Consider the following 19,406-nt stretch of genomic DNA (forward strand, 5'->3'; position numbering starts at 1 on the left):
TAATAAAATCTGATTGGTTATTCAAAACCCATCCTTCGTCTCCGCTTTGGTGGAATCAGAGCTAATAATTGAAAACTATATATCAATAATTATTATAATTTTTTTGCAGCTCAGAGTACTTTCTAAAAGTTTTTTTTATTGACTGTATGATTAATTGAGTAAAAATAATAACAGTATAACACACACATGTACATAAGTAGGTACTTATATCTCTAGCGATAAATAATTCAAGACGATTACATTTCCACATTTATTAGATACGTATTTACAACACCAGTCTTGTTAAATTTATAAATTTCGCATTAACAAACTTCAATATAAAAATTCATGTAAAATCATGTCTTAAATAAACACTCATGTATTTAAACTGTTTTTATTTGACAATTCTTTATAACACAACGGTTACTTGTATTTGCTTGTTATAAAATGCCAATGGCACACCTAAAACATGGATTGTTATGGCATGTTTATCTCGTGGCAGCAGCCGCGATTACTCCTAATTAATGTTCAATCCAGCGGTAAAAAGCAAATAATAAGTGAAGTATATTGAATTTTAAGTGTCTCTAAGAAATATAGATCCAAATTTAGTTGCAATTCACAACAGTTTTGAATCAATGAAATGGTCTCCAATGGGCAGATTATATAAACTAACCCTTAAAAAATCTAATGATGTTGTTGTGGTTTATCTTCGGAAGCCGGGTTGTTAATTTTTTTGAACATAATTGCTTTATCACCTCGGGGACGTTTGCTTGTAGTTCTACTAGCTATTCCTTCGAATCTAAAAATAAAGGAAAAAAAGAGAAAAGAATTAAATAAAGATTATTTTTTAAATTTACATAAGTAAGTAATTATGTGAGTATTGTATTTTTTCTTCCCATAATATATATGTATTTTTTACGTGTCATTGAGTTAGCTTAGAAGTTACATACCTATTAAACGTACCAAATTAAGTAACATCAGTCAGTAATACGTATAATTATAATAGCTTAATTACATTGAATTAACAAGAAATGGATATAACTACACGTTAATTAGCCTAAATTTTATTTGCGATACTTAACCTGGATCGGTATAGTAAAAAAAAAAATTTGCCAAAAGGGCAGGGCTACTTAGTACCAAGTTAGTAGGTAATATAAAATTTATATTTTACTTCTTTATTTTGAATGGTTTCTTTTGTTCAGGTTTTGGTGGCTGATAATTGGTTTTAAAGGTTAAAACATAGCGCTTAACTACATCGACATTAACAGTAGTATTTTCAGGATACATGCGCTTCTTCCATGCTTCTCTCTCTTCCAGCCACATTCTGTGGTACTCGTACGACAAAAGCCATTGTATACGAGATGGTCCTTCCTAAATAGAAAATAAAAAAGGAGACCACTTTTGAAACTTTTCCTTACTGGGACTAATATTTAAACTTAATAATGATAAAATTTACACTTTACTTTAACGTCGAAATGATATCTTAAAATGATACATTTAACTATACTCAGTGTTTGGATAGGGCTACTAAATGTAAATTTAAGGTATTCAAAAATTTATCTCCTTAATTAAAATCGTAAATCAGCTATTTTAGAAATAAGAACAGGTACCATAAATTTCCATGGCTGAGGATTATATTTAGGAAAATCCGACGAAATTATGTTGTGTACTGGTCTGCATTGAATAGTTTTATCCCATTTTAATCCAGTCATTCGACCCATATTTTTATATTGTTTTAATATAAAGTATAGTTACTCAATACTGCAACATCATATTCTCAAATAAATCAAAATAATAAATTTGACAAAGCGTATGTTAAAATTATAAAAATTGGATGAAGCTGAAATATATTTAAAAAAAAAATGAAGTTTCAAATAATGAGTGCGTATATATTTGAACTGTTCTACACTAAATAGTACTTTAGTAGCCCATAGAATCCCTTGCAGTGTCGGAATAACCCCGCGAGTAGGTTATTAAATTTTTGCCACCTCTACTTATCTCTGATACCCTATTTCCTAGTAGGAGTACCTAGATTCTTTAGTAACAGTTACCCCCCCCCCTAGTTTTTTTTATAGTTTTGAGACTAATTTTCTGAATGTAACTATATATTTTTTTTATTTCTGGAAGACAAAATAAAACTTCGGCTGCCCTAGGGTCCAGCCTACTGGTAAATCCGCCACTATCCCTTGTGCCATAGATTAATGCCAACATGCACTAATATAGCAGTAGGAATATGTCGATTGTCAAGTAAAATATTAAATTAAATTATTAATATTTTGTGTTGTATGTATTGTGTGCGATAATTTCAAGCCTACGTACGACGTAAGTATCGTAGTATCGTAGGCGTATTTATGATAATTCCGTTTCCTACCGAAATAATACCAAAACGCAATGAATGCCAATTATCCCGAATTTTCCACTGATTTTGCACTTAAAGCGACACATTACGCTCTTGTTGAATATAAAATTTTCTTATTTGAAATATTACACTATTTACCAAAAAAAAAAAAAAATGTTCAGCCGAAAATATATTTTAAAGAGAGTAGCTTTTATCGCAGTGGAATTATCTATAATAAAATGCTTTTTTTAAATAATCATAGTTGGAACGAAGTTCCTTACGGCAGGCTTGACATCTGGTTGAACGAGCGAACTGAAAAAAATGTGATACTAAAACCGTAAGAAAAATATATAACGGAAGTGACGTAATATCAGTCACACGACTGTATAATATGACGTTTGTAAAACTAAAATATTACTAGTAAACTTTTTTTTAAATTATTTATGTAATTTTATACTGTCGACAAAAATAAATAAAGACATGTTTTTTTATTTCACTTAATAGTTTGAATTATTATTATTATTATTATTGTTTGATTTATTTTATTTTACGGTATTTGTTATTTTCTAAAATACTAAATTTCCTAAATACTTTTATGTACTTAATTAAAACCAAATCAACAAAATTTAAAAAAAAATCAAGAACTAGACAATATGTAAAAAATTCAACATTTTTTTTTTTCAAATTGTGTTGCTTCTATACTATCCGAAGGAACTTCGTTCCTACCTGGTGTCCCATGACACCACATAATTTTTTTTATTTATTTTAACTTACATTTTTAATTGTTACGAACTGACACAATTTTTTATTTTACCGACATCTATCAAAAAACAGTGTTCTCTATGACACTCCCCCTTACGAAGATCTTGGGGTGTAACGTCAGGTCTAAGTGTCCGCTATCATCTTAAGAGGTTTCATTAACCTTGGCTGGGTTAAGGCCTTTGTTAAAAGATCTGTTTCCATATTATCTGTCCTTGTAACGGATCATTATCAGTTTTTTTTGGACACAATCTCTTATAGTGTTCCCTTATGCTTATGTGCTTTGACCTTTTTCCAGTCATTAAATTTTTGGCTAACTTCTATGCAGCTAAATTATCATTATAGATTGGTACAGCTTGTTTAGCCACTCCAATATCTTTCAAAAGATGTTTTAAGTGTAGCGCTTCCTTTGCGGCTTCCGTCATTGACACAGCAGTTGACAATGCTTCAACTCGTTGCTTCTTTGTAGCATAACTTATTAGACCACCTTCATACTTGAAGATGTAATCCGTATATGAACGACGATCAATAGTACATGCTGCCCAATCAGAATCAGCCATTCCTACTAATGCACTTCCTATTATTTATATCTGATGCTAACATTCTTAGTGCCTTTTAAATTAACGCAAAACCCTTTTTGCAGCTTGCTTGTGCGTTTTTCCCAAACAAGTATTACTTATATTGGCTCAAATAACTTACTGTAAACATAATTAATATCTGGTCGCGTAGCTATAGCCAGATACATCAAAGAACCAATCAGTGCCTGGTATGGTATGTTCTCTATTTTTTCTTCTTTTTGTGCTCTTTCCAATTTTAAACCTACTTTCATCGGCGTTGAAACCGGCTTATATTCGCCCATGTTAAAATTTTCTATTAAATTTTCTTTATTTCGTTTTTCTGTAAAAAAAATGACTTCTATTTACTTTTTATCAACTTCTTTTTGTTTTTGTTCTTCTTTCATCTCGTTCTCATAAAACATTTTATCTAGCACTTTAACGTCTCTACTGATTATCACTTTGTCTGTTTTCGGGTTATATATCCGGTACACCTTATAATTTTCGGAATATGCGATAAAAATTCCGGCTGTTTCTCTGGCTGCAAATTTTTCATTTTTAAATGAAATGAAAGAAAAAGCTTTAGCCCCAAATATGTGAAAATGTCTCACAGATGGAATTTTCTTTACCCATTTTTCAAATGGAGTCGTATTATCAATGCTGCTGCAAGGACTTCGATTCGCCAAGTAGTTAGCTGTAATAATTGCTCTAGCCCAAAAAATCTTCTTTCGTATTAGCGTCTATCAGCATACATCTAGCTTTATCAAGCAATGTTCTGTTTTTTCTTTCTGCTAATCCATTTTGTTCCGGCGTATATGGTGCGAAAAGTCTCCTCTTGATACCTTTGTCTTTTAAGTAATTATCAAATTTATTGTTTATATACTCTGTCCCATTGTCACTTTGCAAATACACGGTGATTTTATAACCGTTTTGGAAACGAAATATTTTACTTTGGAATCATCTATAGTACCTATAAAAATTGATAAATCAATTGTAATGTTGATTAAAAAAAAGTTTCAATTTTAATATTCATTTTTACTCGATCGACTTGGAAAGTAGTAAGGCACTGATCATTCATTCATTATTTTATATGAATGAAACACGTCCGTGCGCGTTTCGGTTGATAAAAGTATACCTATAGGCGCGAGCTAGCGAGTACTTACGTAGATAGACTCGTTTGTCCTTCATACTTTACACGGGATTATTAACGACGATTGTTCTTTTCAGAACAAATAAATTTATAAACGGACTGTAGGTATAAATTTCTGGCGTATTTAAAAAATCGGAGCTATCTACAGAATAATTAACTTACATACGTATTAACAGTTTATTTACACTATTTACACTTCTCTGTATCGAAACAACTGCTCAAAATGGAGTCCGCTGCGTTCAATACACAAACGTACACGTTTAATACAATTCTTTTAATTTTCTTAATGTGTCTTTATCACTTTTCACTTCATCAAAAGCGTCCACTATCGCAATGCGTAAATCATCACAGCTTTCATATTGACGTGTATAATTTTTTATTTCCGACCACAAGAAAAAATCTAAGGGCGTTAAGTCCAGACTTCCAGGTGGCCAAGACACAGGCCCTCCTCGACCTATCCACCTATCACTAAACTCATTGTCCAGGTACGCACGCACTACACTCGCGTAATGAGCGGGACGGCCGTCGTCTTGGTAGTACATACCTCTCGAGTAAGCTAACGGCACATCGTCTACTAACTCAGATATTATTCTCCTTAACATCTCTAAGTACGAGTTGCCGGTTAGATGACCTTCAATAAAAATAGGCCCTATTAATTGGTCGTTAATAATACCGGCCTACACGTTCACACTGAAACGAACCTGGTGATGGTTTTCTCGTATCAAGTAGGGGTTAATTAGAGCCGAGTAATGCTCATTGTGCACATTGTATAGTCCCACTTGAGTAAACAGTGACTCGTCCGTCCAGAGTATGTTGTCGTTTGTATTATTTAACAACCACTGGCAAAAGGCGATTCTTGCCGGTGCGTTGTTTATTACGTGAGCCTTACGAAAATGATACGGGTGTAATCCTTGTGTACGTAATATCTTCCATACGAAGTTTTGGCTAACATCGAATTCTCTTGCTGCCATCCTTGTCCTCCGCCGGGGATCGCGCTCGAAGTACTCAAGAACATCTTCAAACTCCGGCGAATAATAATTTAAACGTCCTTGACCTTGTTTACACATGTACCGCTATGGTATTACTGACCGACTGAAAGCCAGGGACGCGGGACGCCGACGATTACAGGTGAGCCGTCATTGGTCGACTCCGGCGCAACGCGGTAGCTTTGTTTTTATTGGCTAATACGATTTTGTGACGCAATATTAAAACGTATAGTATTTCTATTTTTAGAATTTACCTACCGTGTAGCGCTACTACTGGTTCTCACTTTTTGTCTGTAAACGATATGAATATCGACTTTGATGAAAAAAAAATTACATATATTTTTAAATTAACGTTATATATAGCTTCTGTTATTGATAAATAATTCAAAATTTTCGTTTCCAAAACGCTTTCAAAATCACCCGGTATACTATTTTATTTTTCGTAAATCGTTCAGCCTCGTTTTTAGATTCTATAAATTTTGTTAGAGCTTCATCTTTAGTTTTCATTGTGTATACTCTTGTATATGTCGAATGATTGTCTGTGAATGTGATGAAATATTTTGAACCTCCCTTAGATGGCTGTCTCATGTCTCTGTAGATGACTATGTACAATTTCCCATCTCTGATTTGTCCGTTGCTCATTTTTACGTGTATTAAACGGCAGTTTTGTTGCCTTACCCTTAGCACACACTACACAATCTCTTATTGTGTCAGATTTATTAAATTCTAAGCCTTCCACACTTTTCATATTAAGAGCTATTCTCATTTGCCCTTCATTAAGGTGTGTTAGTTTTTCTATGCCATAGTTGCATTTTATTTGTTCCACAATAGTTGGATGTCTCTTCTAAATTTTCTTTAGCGTAGTATAAACCATCTTCATTTCTTTCTGCTTTTAACAGTATTTGACCATCTCGCGTTACGGTTGCATGTTGCTGATTAAATAAAACTGTAGCACCTTTATTTGTCATTTTCCCTACTGACATTGGATTTGTAGTCAACGATGGTACATACAAGACTTCAGTCAGTTCAGTAGACCAGGTATTTCCTTTACATTTAGTTTCACTGAACTCCACCTTCAATTTGTGCTGTACAGTTCTCTGAAGGTAACCTTAGAATTTTATAGTCATCTTTTTCTACATTATGGAATCTTTCCAAATCCAAAAAAAAATCTTTTTAGAATAGCGAGAGAGAGAGAGAGAGAGATGAATGCAAGAGATGTAAACCATATGAAATGTATAAAAGACGAAGCGGGGAAGATCTTGACGGACAATGTGGAAATAAAAGAACGCTGGAAGAGATACTTTAATAGCTTGATGAACGAAGAAAATGAATGGAGCGGAGTGTTAGAAAATGTACGAAGTAATGAAGGAATGGTGAAAGAGGTAAGTATAGAGGAAGTGAAGATGGCAGTGCAGAGTATGAAAAATGGAAAAGCAGTTGGGCCAGATGGTATACCAGCGGAAGCGTGGAAGTTTTTGAATGCGGATGGATGGAAAGTGGCTGACTTTATTTTTCAATAAGTTGCTGCAAGAAGAGGTTATACCCGAGGAATGGTGCTACAGTTCACTGGTGCCCATTTTTAAAAATAAAGGTGACATACAGGACTGCAGCAGCTATCGGGGAATAAAGCTCATGTCACATAGCATGAAGATATGGGAGAAAGTGATAGCACGAAGAATGAGAGAAGAATGTGGGGTCACACAGAACCAATTTGGATTTATGCCGGGCCGGGGAACTACGGACGCCATATTTGCACTCCGCCAAATCTGCGAAAAATATCGACTCGCACAAAAATACTTGCATAGGGTGTTCGTGGATCTGGAAAAGGCATACGATAGGGTCCCCCGTAAGGTTCTGTGGTGGGCTATGAAAGGGAAAGGAGTGCCAGAGAAGTATGTACCACTTGTTCAGGCGATGTATGATAGAGCTAGCACCCACGTCCGGTCCGAAGCCGGAGTAACTGACAAATTCAATGTGGCTGGTTTGCACCAGGGGTCGGCTTTAAGCCCGTATTTATTCCTCCTAGTAATGGATGTTCTAACATCAGACATACAGGAGGAAGCACCTTGGTGTATGCTGTTTGCTGACGACGTTTTTCTTGTCGGAGATAATGCTCTTGAGGTACAGAGCAGACTGGGAAAATGGCAGGAAAGACTGGAGAGCGTGGGATTGAGAATAAGTAGATCTAAAACCGAGCACTTATTCTGCAATTTCAGCGGTTTGTCCGGTTTTTCCCATATAGCCTTGGATGGTGTATCCCAACCAGTCTGCTCCGACTTCCGGTACCTTGGGTCAATAATACAAAATGACGACAACATAGACCGTGACGTGAAAAATAGAATAAATGCGGGATGGATGAAATGGCGACAGGTCTCTGGAACAGCTTGTGATCCACTAATGCCCCTTAAACTTAAGGGGAAAATCTATAAAACGATCATAAAACCTGTCGTAATGTATGGATCAGAATGTTGGGCAACAAAAGTGACGGATGAAAGAAGAGTGCACGCAGCCGAGATGAGAATGCTAAGATGGATGTGTGGAGTAACGAGGAAAGATCGGATTAGAAATGAGTATATAAGGGGAAGTTTGAAAGTAGCACCCGTGACAGAGAAAATGAGGAGCAATAGGTTAGCGTGGTATGGGCATGTAATGAGGGATGAACGCTATGTTGGTAAAAGAATGTTAGGGATGAATGTCGAAGGACGAAGAGCGATCGGGAGACCGAAAAAGCGATGGATGGATTGTGTGAGTGAGGATATGAGAAAGAAAGGAGTAAGCACTGAAGTGACGAATAATAGAGAGGAATGGAAGAGAAAAACATGTTGTGCCGACCCTACATAAGTGGGATAAGGGCAGGAAGATGATGATGGAATTTTTCTAATTCATGAGTCATGTGTGACGTGCATCCACTATCAAGACACCATTTTCTGACTTTTTCTTTGTTATGATTAGCATTTAGACGTTTCTAAGCAATAATTCGCATTGCTTTTAGTTTTGTTCATTTTTGACCAGCATTCATTGCTTTATGCCCCTTTTATGACATTTGTAGCATTCAATAATATATTTCTTATTTTTTCTTTGTTGCTTGCTGTACAGTACTTCTTGTTCTGAGTTCTCATAATTTGTATTAGCCATATTTTCTCGTGCTTCAGCTTCTTCAATGATCTTTATTTTCAGGCTATTTGGATCTAGTAAATCATCTCGATTCTATGGCTATGCGAAAATTTTCAAAAGATTGTGGTAAATTATATAGCAGCATTATGCTTAATAAATCTTAATTGATTGTTATATCCATGTCAGCTAGTTTATCGACAATATCCATAAATTTGTTTAAATGATCAACTATGCTGTCATTGTCTTTCATGTTTCTTAAAATCAACTCTTTTAACAGAGTTGCTTTTCTAGCGGGACCTTTACTATGATATATATTTTCAAGCGTATTCCAGACTTCTTTACTGGTTTGAAAATTTTTTACTTGTTTTAGTTCGCTTGGAAATATTATAAGAAATAACTCAGCTAATGCTAACCCATCTTTTTCTGTCTATTTGCTCAGTTCGTCTGCTTCGCTTGTTGGCTTCTTAATTTTATTAAGTAGAAACATAGTTCCAAAGACCAAGTTTCAACAACAAAGCTTTTGGATGAATTCTCCATGTATCGGAATTTTCTCTTTTTAGTGGCTCTATGGGCACATGATGACTCATTTTTTTTCTTTTTCAATATACGATTTTGCCCATAACCTTTTATAGAGAGTAGTTTTCATCGCAGTGGAATTATCTTTAATAAAATCCTTTTTTTAAATAAGAATACTTTTATTTATTTCAACTTACATTCTTAATTGTTACGACCTGACACAATTTTTTATTTTACAGACATCTATCAAAAAAATATTCTTCTAAATTTTAACGCAAGATAGTGTTCTCTATGACAATATATAACAGATATTATAGTTTCTTTTTTATTTAATTTTTAGAGACTCTCACCACTTGTGGATAACCACGGTCTTCTAAACATGTCTTGCAACAACAGTAGTTGGGGTACGTGTGTGTGTGGGTCGTCCTGACATGCATAAGAACCTGTTTGGGTACGGGCCTTGAGGCTAACCTTACCCGGGCTTTCATCATCTGGGCACGTTGCCTCCGGGGTCGTTATTTTGACCCGTGGTGATACGTCGACTTAATGGTAGCGCTTTTCTTTTCAATTTACGGCCGCCAGAGGCATGACGACAGATGGGTGTGCTGTGGAACGACGACAGAATAGCAATCTGTCTTTTTTTCTATCACACGTAACACATTTATGTTTTAAATATAACCAATGCACTGTTTATCACATAAATTGTATCTTTTTTCTTCTGTAAATAAATAAATAAATAAAATAAATAATTACAATGAAATGTCAAAAACAATGCTTACAAAATGTTATAGAAAAGAATACAAAAATTACAGCACTCTCTAGTCGTCAAAAAATCATTATACCGTGGATTATACCTGGACTACTACGATGCATGCGAAAAACGGACCGATTACACAAAAAAAAGCACTGACCCAGATAACGAAGTCTTAAAAATAACCTATTAACAATACAGAAATTTCTGTAACAATTTATTGCGAAGATTAAAAGGAAATTATGAACAATTCCAAATCATAGAAGCACGAAAAGATAGTAAAATAAAAATGGAGTCATGAAAAACCTCATACACATCAAAAACTTCACAACACCCTAAAGAGCTATTAAATAATTCATCTTCTCCTAACCAATCGTTACATGAAGCAAACAACTATTTTATAGGCGTGGGTAGCTAACAAAACCATTACGTATCTGAATAATACGAAATGATGAAATGAATAAATGAAATAAGAATCTACCATTAACTTGTAACTAATGTCCCAAACTCCTTCGTCTTAATGGAGACAGACATAATTATACGAGATTGGACATATTCTTGAGTCTAAAAACAGATAGTACACCAGGATGTAAATATAAGCAGTAGATTCCATATACAGCATAAAAGTGTTCTAAGTACGTGTAGTACATAATCTTCTGCAAACGATTTTCAACGATTGTTTGGGAGTTGGAGTTTTTGCCGATTCTCTAAAACGATCCAGAAGTGATTCCAGTTTACAAGAACGGAGACAGAAGTCGTATAAATAACTATAGGCCGATTTCCATTCTAATAGCGATATTTAAAATTCTTAAAAAAAATCATCAACATCCGATTAGTTTATTACATATCTTGAAAACAATAGAACCTTATCGGTAAACCAATACGGTTTTAACCAAGGAAAATCTACTGAACAAGCAGTCAATAAACTTGTGGAATTTATGTTTTAAACTAGATAAGAAAAAAATGTATTAGCATTTTTCGATCTGGCCAAGGAATTTGATAAGATTCGTCTTCCTATAACTCAACAAATTAGAGGCGCTGGGTGTCAGGGGCATTCAACTTAAGCTTTTTGACAGCTATATCTCTCTGAGCCGACTTAGTGTGTTCAAGTGGGTCAATATATAAGTACACACTCCCAGTTACACATGGCGTTCCTCAAGGGAGTATACTGGGGCCCACACTATTCTTCATGTACATAAATGTGCTTACTAAACAGCAGATGACACTTCTTTGGTGATTGAATGTGATAATTGGGTCGAGATCTTTACTGTTGCACAAAATGGCTTTGATATGGCAAAAGGGTGGCTGGAGAGTAATGTGCTTACTTTAACGCAGATAAAACTAAATATATTTGTTTCAGCATTGGACAGGCGGGAAGGCCTTTTGAAAGATAGTTGCGCATGTCCATTTTTGAACGTGTCAATTCCCTAAAATACCTTGGTGTTTAGGTAATAACCTTAGCTTTAAAGAGCAGTTATCCGTCAACTAGCGTTATCCGCTACTAGTGAAACACTAAAAGAAGGCTTTAGGGTGTGGCGGCTTAAGAAAAAACTTGACGAATACGATAATTCTTCCCTGACACTAACTGCGTCGGTCGAGGTTGGGAACACTGTTGGTAACTCGTAAAACAAATAATTCTGAATATGCACAAATACGAATATCGAAAGCTATCAACTTTGTTACAAAATAAAATTTATTAAGAAAATATAAGATTTTTTGTTGAGATTTTCTTATATTAGCATCTCACCTGATTTTATAGTAAGACGTTAACGTTCATAGCATGTTGATCATTTTGCAAGTGCATACAAACAAAAGGCTGCAATCAGGAAATTCTATACATGTCCGTAACGTAAGGAATACAGAACTTAGATAAATCTGAATTTGAATTGTCCCAAGGTAAAATTATGTAGCTGGATCAATTAAAATTAACATCGAAATTTCTATAGAATTTCCATTAAGATTATCCAGTACCTATGTTAAAGACAGTTAATCCTAAAATCGAACTACAAAATTCTATGTCTTCATGAACAAATAAAACCAAGGAAATTGGGTTTTTAAATTTTTATTGAATACACAAGTAAGGATTTAAAAATGTAATTTTTCACCACTCACAAGTGTACCTGTAACAAAAAAGTAAGCAAATAAGTATATGATCAAGATAAAAAATATATTTGAGTTCTAAAGGTTAATAAAAATGTTTGCTATATATAGTCCTTCATTTTTTATAAAAAAAAATAAGGGTGGAGTAAGCACACTAATTATATACCCTCCAATTCTTTACATTAATCTCATGATGAGTTAACGACTGCCTCAGAGGGATAACAAAACAATGTAATTTACTGTCAAATACTAAACAGTACATAGTGTAACTATTGTGATTAACTTGTTGGTAAATATAACTATACTAAATATAAATAGTCACATTAATGATGATATCAATATCATGTTTATACTTTATAAGGCAAAATATTTAAAAGGCCTTACATTTAATGAAAAATTTGTATGTAATTACAAAAAAAAAGTAACAACTAATTTTAATGGTTCTTTCACCATTTGGCTTCTATATAATCCCAAGCACTACATCTAGTAAAAGTGAAGTAGTATACATGTGGAGAGATTATTCAGACCTTAATTGAGAAAAAAAAAACTAATAATTTTAGAATCAAATGATCCTTTACTTATTGATGAATGTTACTAAAAACATCATGATCATAGCATTGAAACAAACAATTGAAAGATACTGACACATTATACCAGAAAACGTTACTTTAAATTGTATTAGAAAATTATGAACTTTTTGTAGCAATATACTAACTCGTTGGCAGTTTTTAGTAGCCCTGCTTTCTGCTCTGCAGGTTGAAGGTTTGATTCCCGCGTGAGTCTAGGTGTAATATTTGTATTTTTACTAGCTAACACCCTAAACATTGTTATGCCGTATATGTTAGTAACCCCCTTAATCCTCCCCTATAACTTAGGGCTATGACAATATAATATAAAAATAGACATTTGCCAACTCTCAGACCTACCCATTATGCACACAAAATTTCATAAAAATCGGTCCAGACATTTCAGAAGAGTATTGTAACTAACACTGTGACACGAAAATTTTATATGTAAGATATATGTTATATTTCTATGTATATTTATATAAAAAAGTATTTAGCTTTACCAGCCGGCTGTTACCTATAACACAAGCATTTAGTTGCTTACTGTAGGAACAGATAACCGTGAGTATATGTCCTAAGATAGTTATTAAATATTTATATGTAAATAAATAGTGGTAATTTTATAAGAAGTATTTACCGACAAGTCCTCTCACTACCTATGTGCCCAGACCATTTAATAAACTACTTAAATTGACTTCAAAATTAATTTTATTCAGAATTAAATATTAATATATAATAATAAAAAATAAAAATTTAACGTAGACAAAACTTCATGTAGTTGTTCATTAAATACAATGCACGGGGCACAGTTCACGAGAGTATTTTAACTATATGATGATTTAAATACAATTTATTGGCTAGGCTTTAGATTAACAACCGTCATTTTGAAGTTAGATAGGTTAGGGTTATTTTTTGTAAAGAAATTATGTCAATTAACCGTCTAATTTGAAAGTTAGGTTAGGGTTTTTTTTTTTTTTTTTTGTAACGAAATAATGCCCATAAACGGTCAAATTTTGAGCTTAAATAATTCGACAGTTCATAATCTAAAGCCTTACCAAATTATTTAATAAAAGAGAAATAGAAACAATGTACTTTGCTTAAAATATATAGATATTTAATATCACATAGTGTTTAAGTGCATTTAAACTTGTCACATGGAGATCTATGATGTGGCTTAAAGGTTATAGATACACCATACTCGTATAATAATGGTGTATGCTGGAACACACTAACATAGTGGAACAAAAAGCATGGTCAAAATAATGGTTCTTAAGTTGAGTTACCCGGTTAACACAAAAAAGTATGTAATCGTAGATTACTTTTACACTACCATCTTAATAGAAATTTGAAAACATGACGTGAGGAACAATTATAATTAAGGAATAATTTATTAAGACAGAAGTACATACCTTTTATTTAGACCTCGCACGCATCTTCCTACGTTTACGCTTTAGCCTTCGCATACGCTTCTTACGCCACTGAAAAAGATAAACAAATAAATTAATAGAATGCGGTTTCAACACGAGGATTACAATCACTTCTTCACGTATTTATCACTGAAAATACCTTTGCTCTCATATTCGTAAGCGGTAAGTTTTACTGGTGCACTTTTAATGGGCTTCACAGCTCGGCGGATTGAAAAGAAATATTACGATTAAGGAAGAGTAGTTCTCCCGTGCTCAATCTAAACGAAAAGACAGGATATTTGGAATGAGAATGTTACCATAAAATTTACAGTTATTTAATGTTACCAGTATATAGTAGCTGATTGGTATCTTTATAAACATTTTGTTACATTACATTACATCTTTAACTTTCAAGGTACTAGCAGACAAACTTATCACTGAGATACAGCCAGCTGACATTAATTTTCCTTTATGAATAACATATAAACTATCACAAGGTAAATTTTTAGTTGAGAAGAAATCATTGAAAATATAAATTTTTTTTCATGTTCAAATAGTCAGCTGACAGATTCATGAAGTTGGCACCCAGAATTATGAATTTATAATGTATGATAATTTAGTTTTACTTAATCGTTTGCGCGTTAAAATTTATGAAAAAAAGGATCAAAATATTATTGATAATCCACCATGTTATGGTCAGCTGACTTGACTTTTTTTTCTCCATGCGTGGTAGGCTGCCGCCTACCACTGCCCACCCCACCCGCCATGGAGTGGCAGGTTTGCAGCTGACGGTAACGAATATTTATAATGTAAATCCCTAATGCATTTTACGAAGTTTTGATTGGGAAGAAATTGGTCATAAAAATTTGTCACTGAGCTCCCGGAACATTATGAAAAAACTAAAAAACTTTCATAATTGGACTCCCATAATGCCAATGCCAAAGTCAAAGTGTTTTCCCTTGATGACTTCTGAAGACTCTGCTCATAAGATTAGCGTTGTGATACTACAAAGCTACTTCCTCCCACTGTCATACCATCGTGCTTGAAAAGGCTCTTCCCCCCCACTTTTATTTGGAAACTTGTTTGATAGGAGGTCCCTAATGAGCAAAAAGGCATACACATATAATATTGTCTTCCATAGATTATTATAGTACTAGGACCATGTCTTCCTCACTGCAGAACCTGTTCAGGAATAGAGCCAACCAAAACGCACCTCCGCAACCGACTCAGAGCAGGATGACACAATCCTCGCCCAGTGAAGTGAACGGAAGTGGAGAAGTTGGTATTAGGACCAGATGCGTGGCTCTATTCATGGACAGCGAAACGGAGAGGATGGGGATAAGCTTCTGTCGCTCTGAAGAACGCAATCAGCTGGCGATTTCGCCGGGGCTCGCTTTACTGATAAACGGTAGCACCCAAAAGACAAGCATAAAGCGCACAAAAATCACAGCGCTAGCGCAAGAGCAGGAGGGCGACCCGACCTATCGTTTATTGCGGTTGAAAAACAAAGAGATCGCACTTTTCGAATGCGGAGAGACGTCCGCCTTCGCGCAGTCCAGCTTGTGGCTACAGCGCTTGGGCGAGATCCCCGGGGGAATCCCCGGAAAAATCAGTGTCGATTCGATGAGAGTCGGTTATGATAGAGGCAACGTATCGGATAGGTACGGTTGCCTAATGGCCTCTAAGAACAGTGAGGTCATTGTTTACGAAGACAGGGGGGAGGATCTTGGTTACTTAAGACCGAAATCCAAAACACCTTCATCCCCTGCATTGCCGACTGTCAGCGAACCCGCACCTAGTGGCTCGGAGCGCCTACAACAAAAGATTGAGAGCCAGAAGGTTGAACAACGCAAAGCAAGGGCCGCACCTGAGTCTAAGCCGAGCTCGATGTCATTGGCGACCTTTATCCAGGCAACCATCTCCCCGAAACAAGGTAAGCTCCCGCATCACCCCTCTCCCAAAAAGGCTGGACAGGGAGAGCGACTATCCGGGGCGCTGAGCGGGTTCACCAAAGACGACAGTCCGAGGCACCCGGAGGCGTCACTCGCCGCTCGAACTAGGGCCGATATGGGACAAGTAGAACCACCAAGACTTCGACCTGCGTCCACACCGTTTCAACATGCGGAGAACGCCCTAATCGAGTTCCTGGCCATAATAAAGGCAAACCGCGAGGTAAGCCTGGCCACCTGCAAAAAGATCATGCAGCCCTACCAGTACGATCACCAAAGGCTCATCATTACAACCTATACAGTCCACTGCTGGACATAGGCCTCCACAAGTTCGCGCCAAAAATAACGTGAACTCATGTGTTTTGCCCATAGTCACCACGCTGGGCAGGCGGGTTGGTGACCGCAGTACTGGCTTTGTCACACCGAAGACGCTGCTGCCCGTCTTCGGCCTGTATATTTCAAAGCCAGCAGTTGGATGGTTATCCCGCCATCGGTCGGCTTCTTAAGTTCCAAGGTGGTTGTGGAACCTTGTTATCCCTTAGTCGCCTCTTACGACACCCACGGGAAGAGAGGGGGTGGCTAAATTCTTTAGTGCCGTAGCCACACAGCCAAAGGCTACTGGAGGTGGAACTCGAGGAAGCCGAAGCAGCCATATACAACAGCAAAACCCGACAAATACTCAAGGACAAGATGTCGGGTAGGTATATGGCTGCATATAACATCACAGCAGGTTTCGTGAGCGCGGTCGAGTCTGAGGGGAGTGACGAGGAGTCTCAAACCTTCGACACACCTGAAGGGGACCCGGTGGTGGTAGTGGCCAGATGCACGAAAGTAATGCTGGGGGACCGGATGCTGCGGATGGCGAAAACCATCTCGGGCGACCGGGAAGCCGGTTTACCGTCCGTGACCTGGGGGCTACCATCGCTGGAGTGGATAAACGGTGTACCGGGATGCGGTAAGACAACTCGCATAGTCAGGGACTTCGATGAGGACACGGAGGTCGTAATTACGACCACAGTCGAGGCGGCCAAAGACCTAAAGGAAAAACTGGCGCACCGCTATGGCAACAAGGCCAAGCAAAAGGTGCGCACTATGGCATCCGTGCTGGTAAATGGTTTCCGTGAGGGCTCAAAAATCAAACGCCTAACGGTGGACGAAGCCCTCATGAACCATTTCGGAGCCATAGTAATGGCCGCCCGACTATCGGGAGCAGAGAAGGTAGTCCTCATTGGAGATATAAATCAGCTGCCGTACATCGACAGGGACAACCTGTTCGAAATGCGATACCACAGACCAACCCTGTTAACAACCATCTCATGTGAGTTGTCATGCACGCATCGTAACCCCAAAGACGTCGCCTTTGCCATCAGTGAGGTTTACAAGACCGTGTACAGCTTAAGCACAAAGATCCGATCTTTGCGAGTGGAGAGCCTCACGGGCGCGCGCATCCCTGTAGGAAGGGACCGGACCTTGTACCTGGTCTTTACGCAAGAGGAGAAGAGATTGCTGACTGACCAGGGATACGGGTCCGGTGAGGGATCGCGCGTCTTAACCATCCATGAGGCGCAGGGCCAGACCTATGAGGACGTCGTTGTCCTCCAGACGAAGACAAGGAGGCTCAAGATTCACGACAGCGTCTCGCACGCTGTAGTCGCGGTGACTAGGCATACCAACACCTGTGTCTATTACACCGACGATCGTGACGACGCAATTGGTCGCTTTGTGGCGAAGGCAGCGGAAACTTCTGAAAAAGACATCCTCGAGCACAGCCTCAGGATGGCGATTCACCACAGAGATGCCGCCATCATTGAGGGTGTGCTCGAAATGTTAAAATTGTAGCACACCTTATTTGTAGGAATAAATTGTAATTTAATGTAAGGAAAAAACTTAGGAGTAAGTAAAAAAAAAAAAAAAAAAAAAAATACTAATAATAACATAGGTTAAGTGTATATTGTAAGTAGGCCAAGTAGGCCATAAGTGTACATATACGTTAGCTAGACAATAAGTGTACATATATTATAGATAGCAAGTAAGTGTATATATAAACATAGATAATAATAATTATTATAATAGTGACAACAATAATTAAAGTAAGGCGCAATATAATTCTATGTCTTTTTGCATGTAAGATATCAATTAAGTTTAGCATAATTTTGGTCGGTGGACTCACGTCTGCATTAGGGATACTAAGATAGAATAATTAGGTCTCTTAATGTAAGCTGCAGTAGTGTAACAAGTAAACGATCAGTAATAAAACTAAAAATCGGAATAACAAAAGCATGGGCACTTTAAGCCTGTGGACATAAGTTTATTTATAAAAAAAAAAAAAAAAAGATTATTATAGTAATTTAATTTTGTCCCCTAAATTGAGACTATTCGTTCAACATTATTTTCCTTCTTATTTACTCTTTGTATCTATATACTTCGTGCACTAAAGTGTTAATTTGCTCTTTAGAACAATAGGTTATTAATACTCCTGATTTTCCAATTATAGCACTAAAGCGTATTATACGGCATAATGCTCAACGTTGAATGTTTCAACTGCAGCAACGCTTCGCATTCAAGCACATTCAAGAACATTCAAAAGTACTGCTTTTGCGTGATGCGTGCAACGATACCTAATACTTTTTCTTACTACTTCTTCTTTTTTAGGTTAAAGGTTTTCAATATTGCCAAATGAGCACAAATGATTTCGCCAATGTCACGCAGAACAACGGTACATAAAGGTACATACAATCGATACCAACTCAGTAGCAGAAAATTATAATAATAATAAATAATAAATACTCTTTATTGTACACCACAAAGAAACATTACAAAAAAGTGATACATGAAAATAAATTAATAAGTGTTTTTTCTTTAAGTTGGAATTGATCGAAATTTTTTGTGTATACTATAGCGATAGGAATGTTTACTTGTTGAAAAATATTTTGTGAGATTCTTCATATAAAGGTGATCTTCGTAAAACTCGAGCATCATTAAAGATCCTGGCTCACCACAATAAATATTAGTAAACTTCATATTAGAATCAACTATCCATTGCTTAAAGTTCATCTACAAAAAAAAAGGTTTTACTATCTATATATTAATACGTGAAGCCAAAACTTTGTACCCCTTTTTACGAAAATTACGCGGACGGAGGAGTATGAATTTTTGGACATTTATAGTTTATATAGAGAAGAATATTTTCAAAGCTATTTTCTTTAGTTCAGTATTAATCCTTATCCAAATAAATGTT

The 19,406-nt window shown here is 36.2% G+C and overlaps 1 protein-coding gene and 1 long non-coding RNA gene across 2 annotated transcripts; both read right to left on the bottom strand.

Annotated features, from left to right (window-relative positions):
* Positions 1-236: 236 nt before the first annotated feature.
* Positions 237-1,700, bottom strand: LOC123669378. The gene is made up of 3 exons (XM_045602986.1): positions 1,590-1,700; positions 1,151-1,350; positions 237-778 (listed from the first exon to the last, which is right to left on the bottom strand). Exons 1-3 carry the CDS (start codon positions 1,698-1,700, stop codon positions 664-666), a joined length of 426 nt encoding a protein of 141 aa, XP_045458942.1. The 3' UTR covers positions 237-663.
* A 10,493-nt stretch (positions 1,701-12,193) lies between these two features.
* On the bottom strand, positions 12,194-14,536 carry LOC123669379. Its single transcript, XR_006745744.1, has 3 exons — positions 14,380-14,536; positions 14,223-14,291; positions 12,194-12,267 (listed from the first exon to the last, which is right to left on the bottom strand). It is a non-coding gene; the product is annotated as an uncharacterized LOC123669379 (long non-coding RNA).
* Positions 14,537-19,406: the final 4,870 nt, after the last annotated feature.

Source organism: Melitaea cinxia, chromosome 3 (assembly GCF_905220565.1).
Source record: "Melitaea cinxia chromosome 3, ilMelCinx1.1, whole genome shotgun sequence".
Lineage (NCBI taxonomy): Eukaryota > Metazoa > Arthropoda > Insecta > Lepidoptera > Nymphalidae > Melitaea > Melitaea cinxia.

What these genes read in the sequence shown, in the direction of transcription:
- LOC123669378 (XM_045602986.1), bottom strand. Translation starts at nt 1,700, where the DNA reads ATGGGTCGAATGACTGGATTAAAATGGGATAAAACTATTCAATGCAGA. An exon ending in CTCAGCCATGGAAATTTATG is followed by an intron (nt 1,351 to 1,589) that starts GTACCTGTTCTT and finishes TTTTCTATTTAG; the next exon opens with GAAGGACCATCTCGTATACA. An exon ending in AAACCATTCAAAATAAAGAA is followed by an intron (nt 779 to 1,150) that starts GTAAAATATAAA and finishes CTTTATTTTTAG; the next exon opens with ATTCGAAGGAATAGCTAGTA.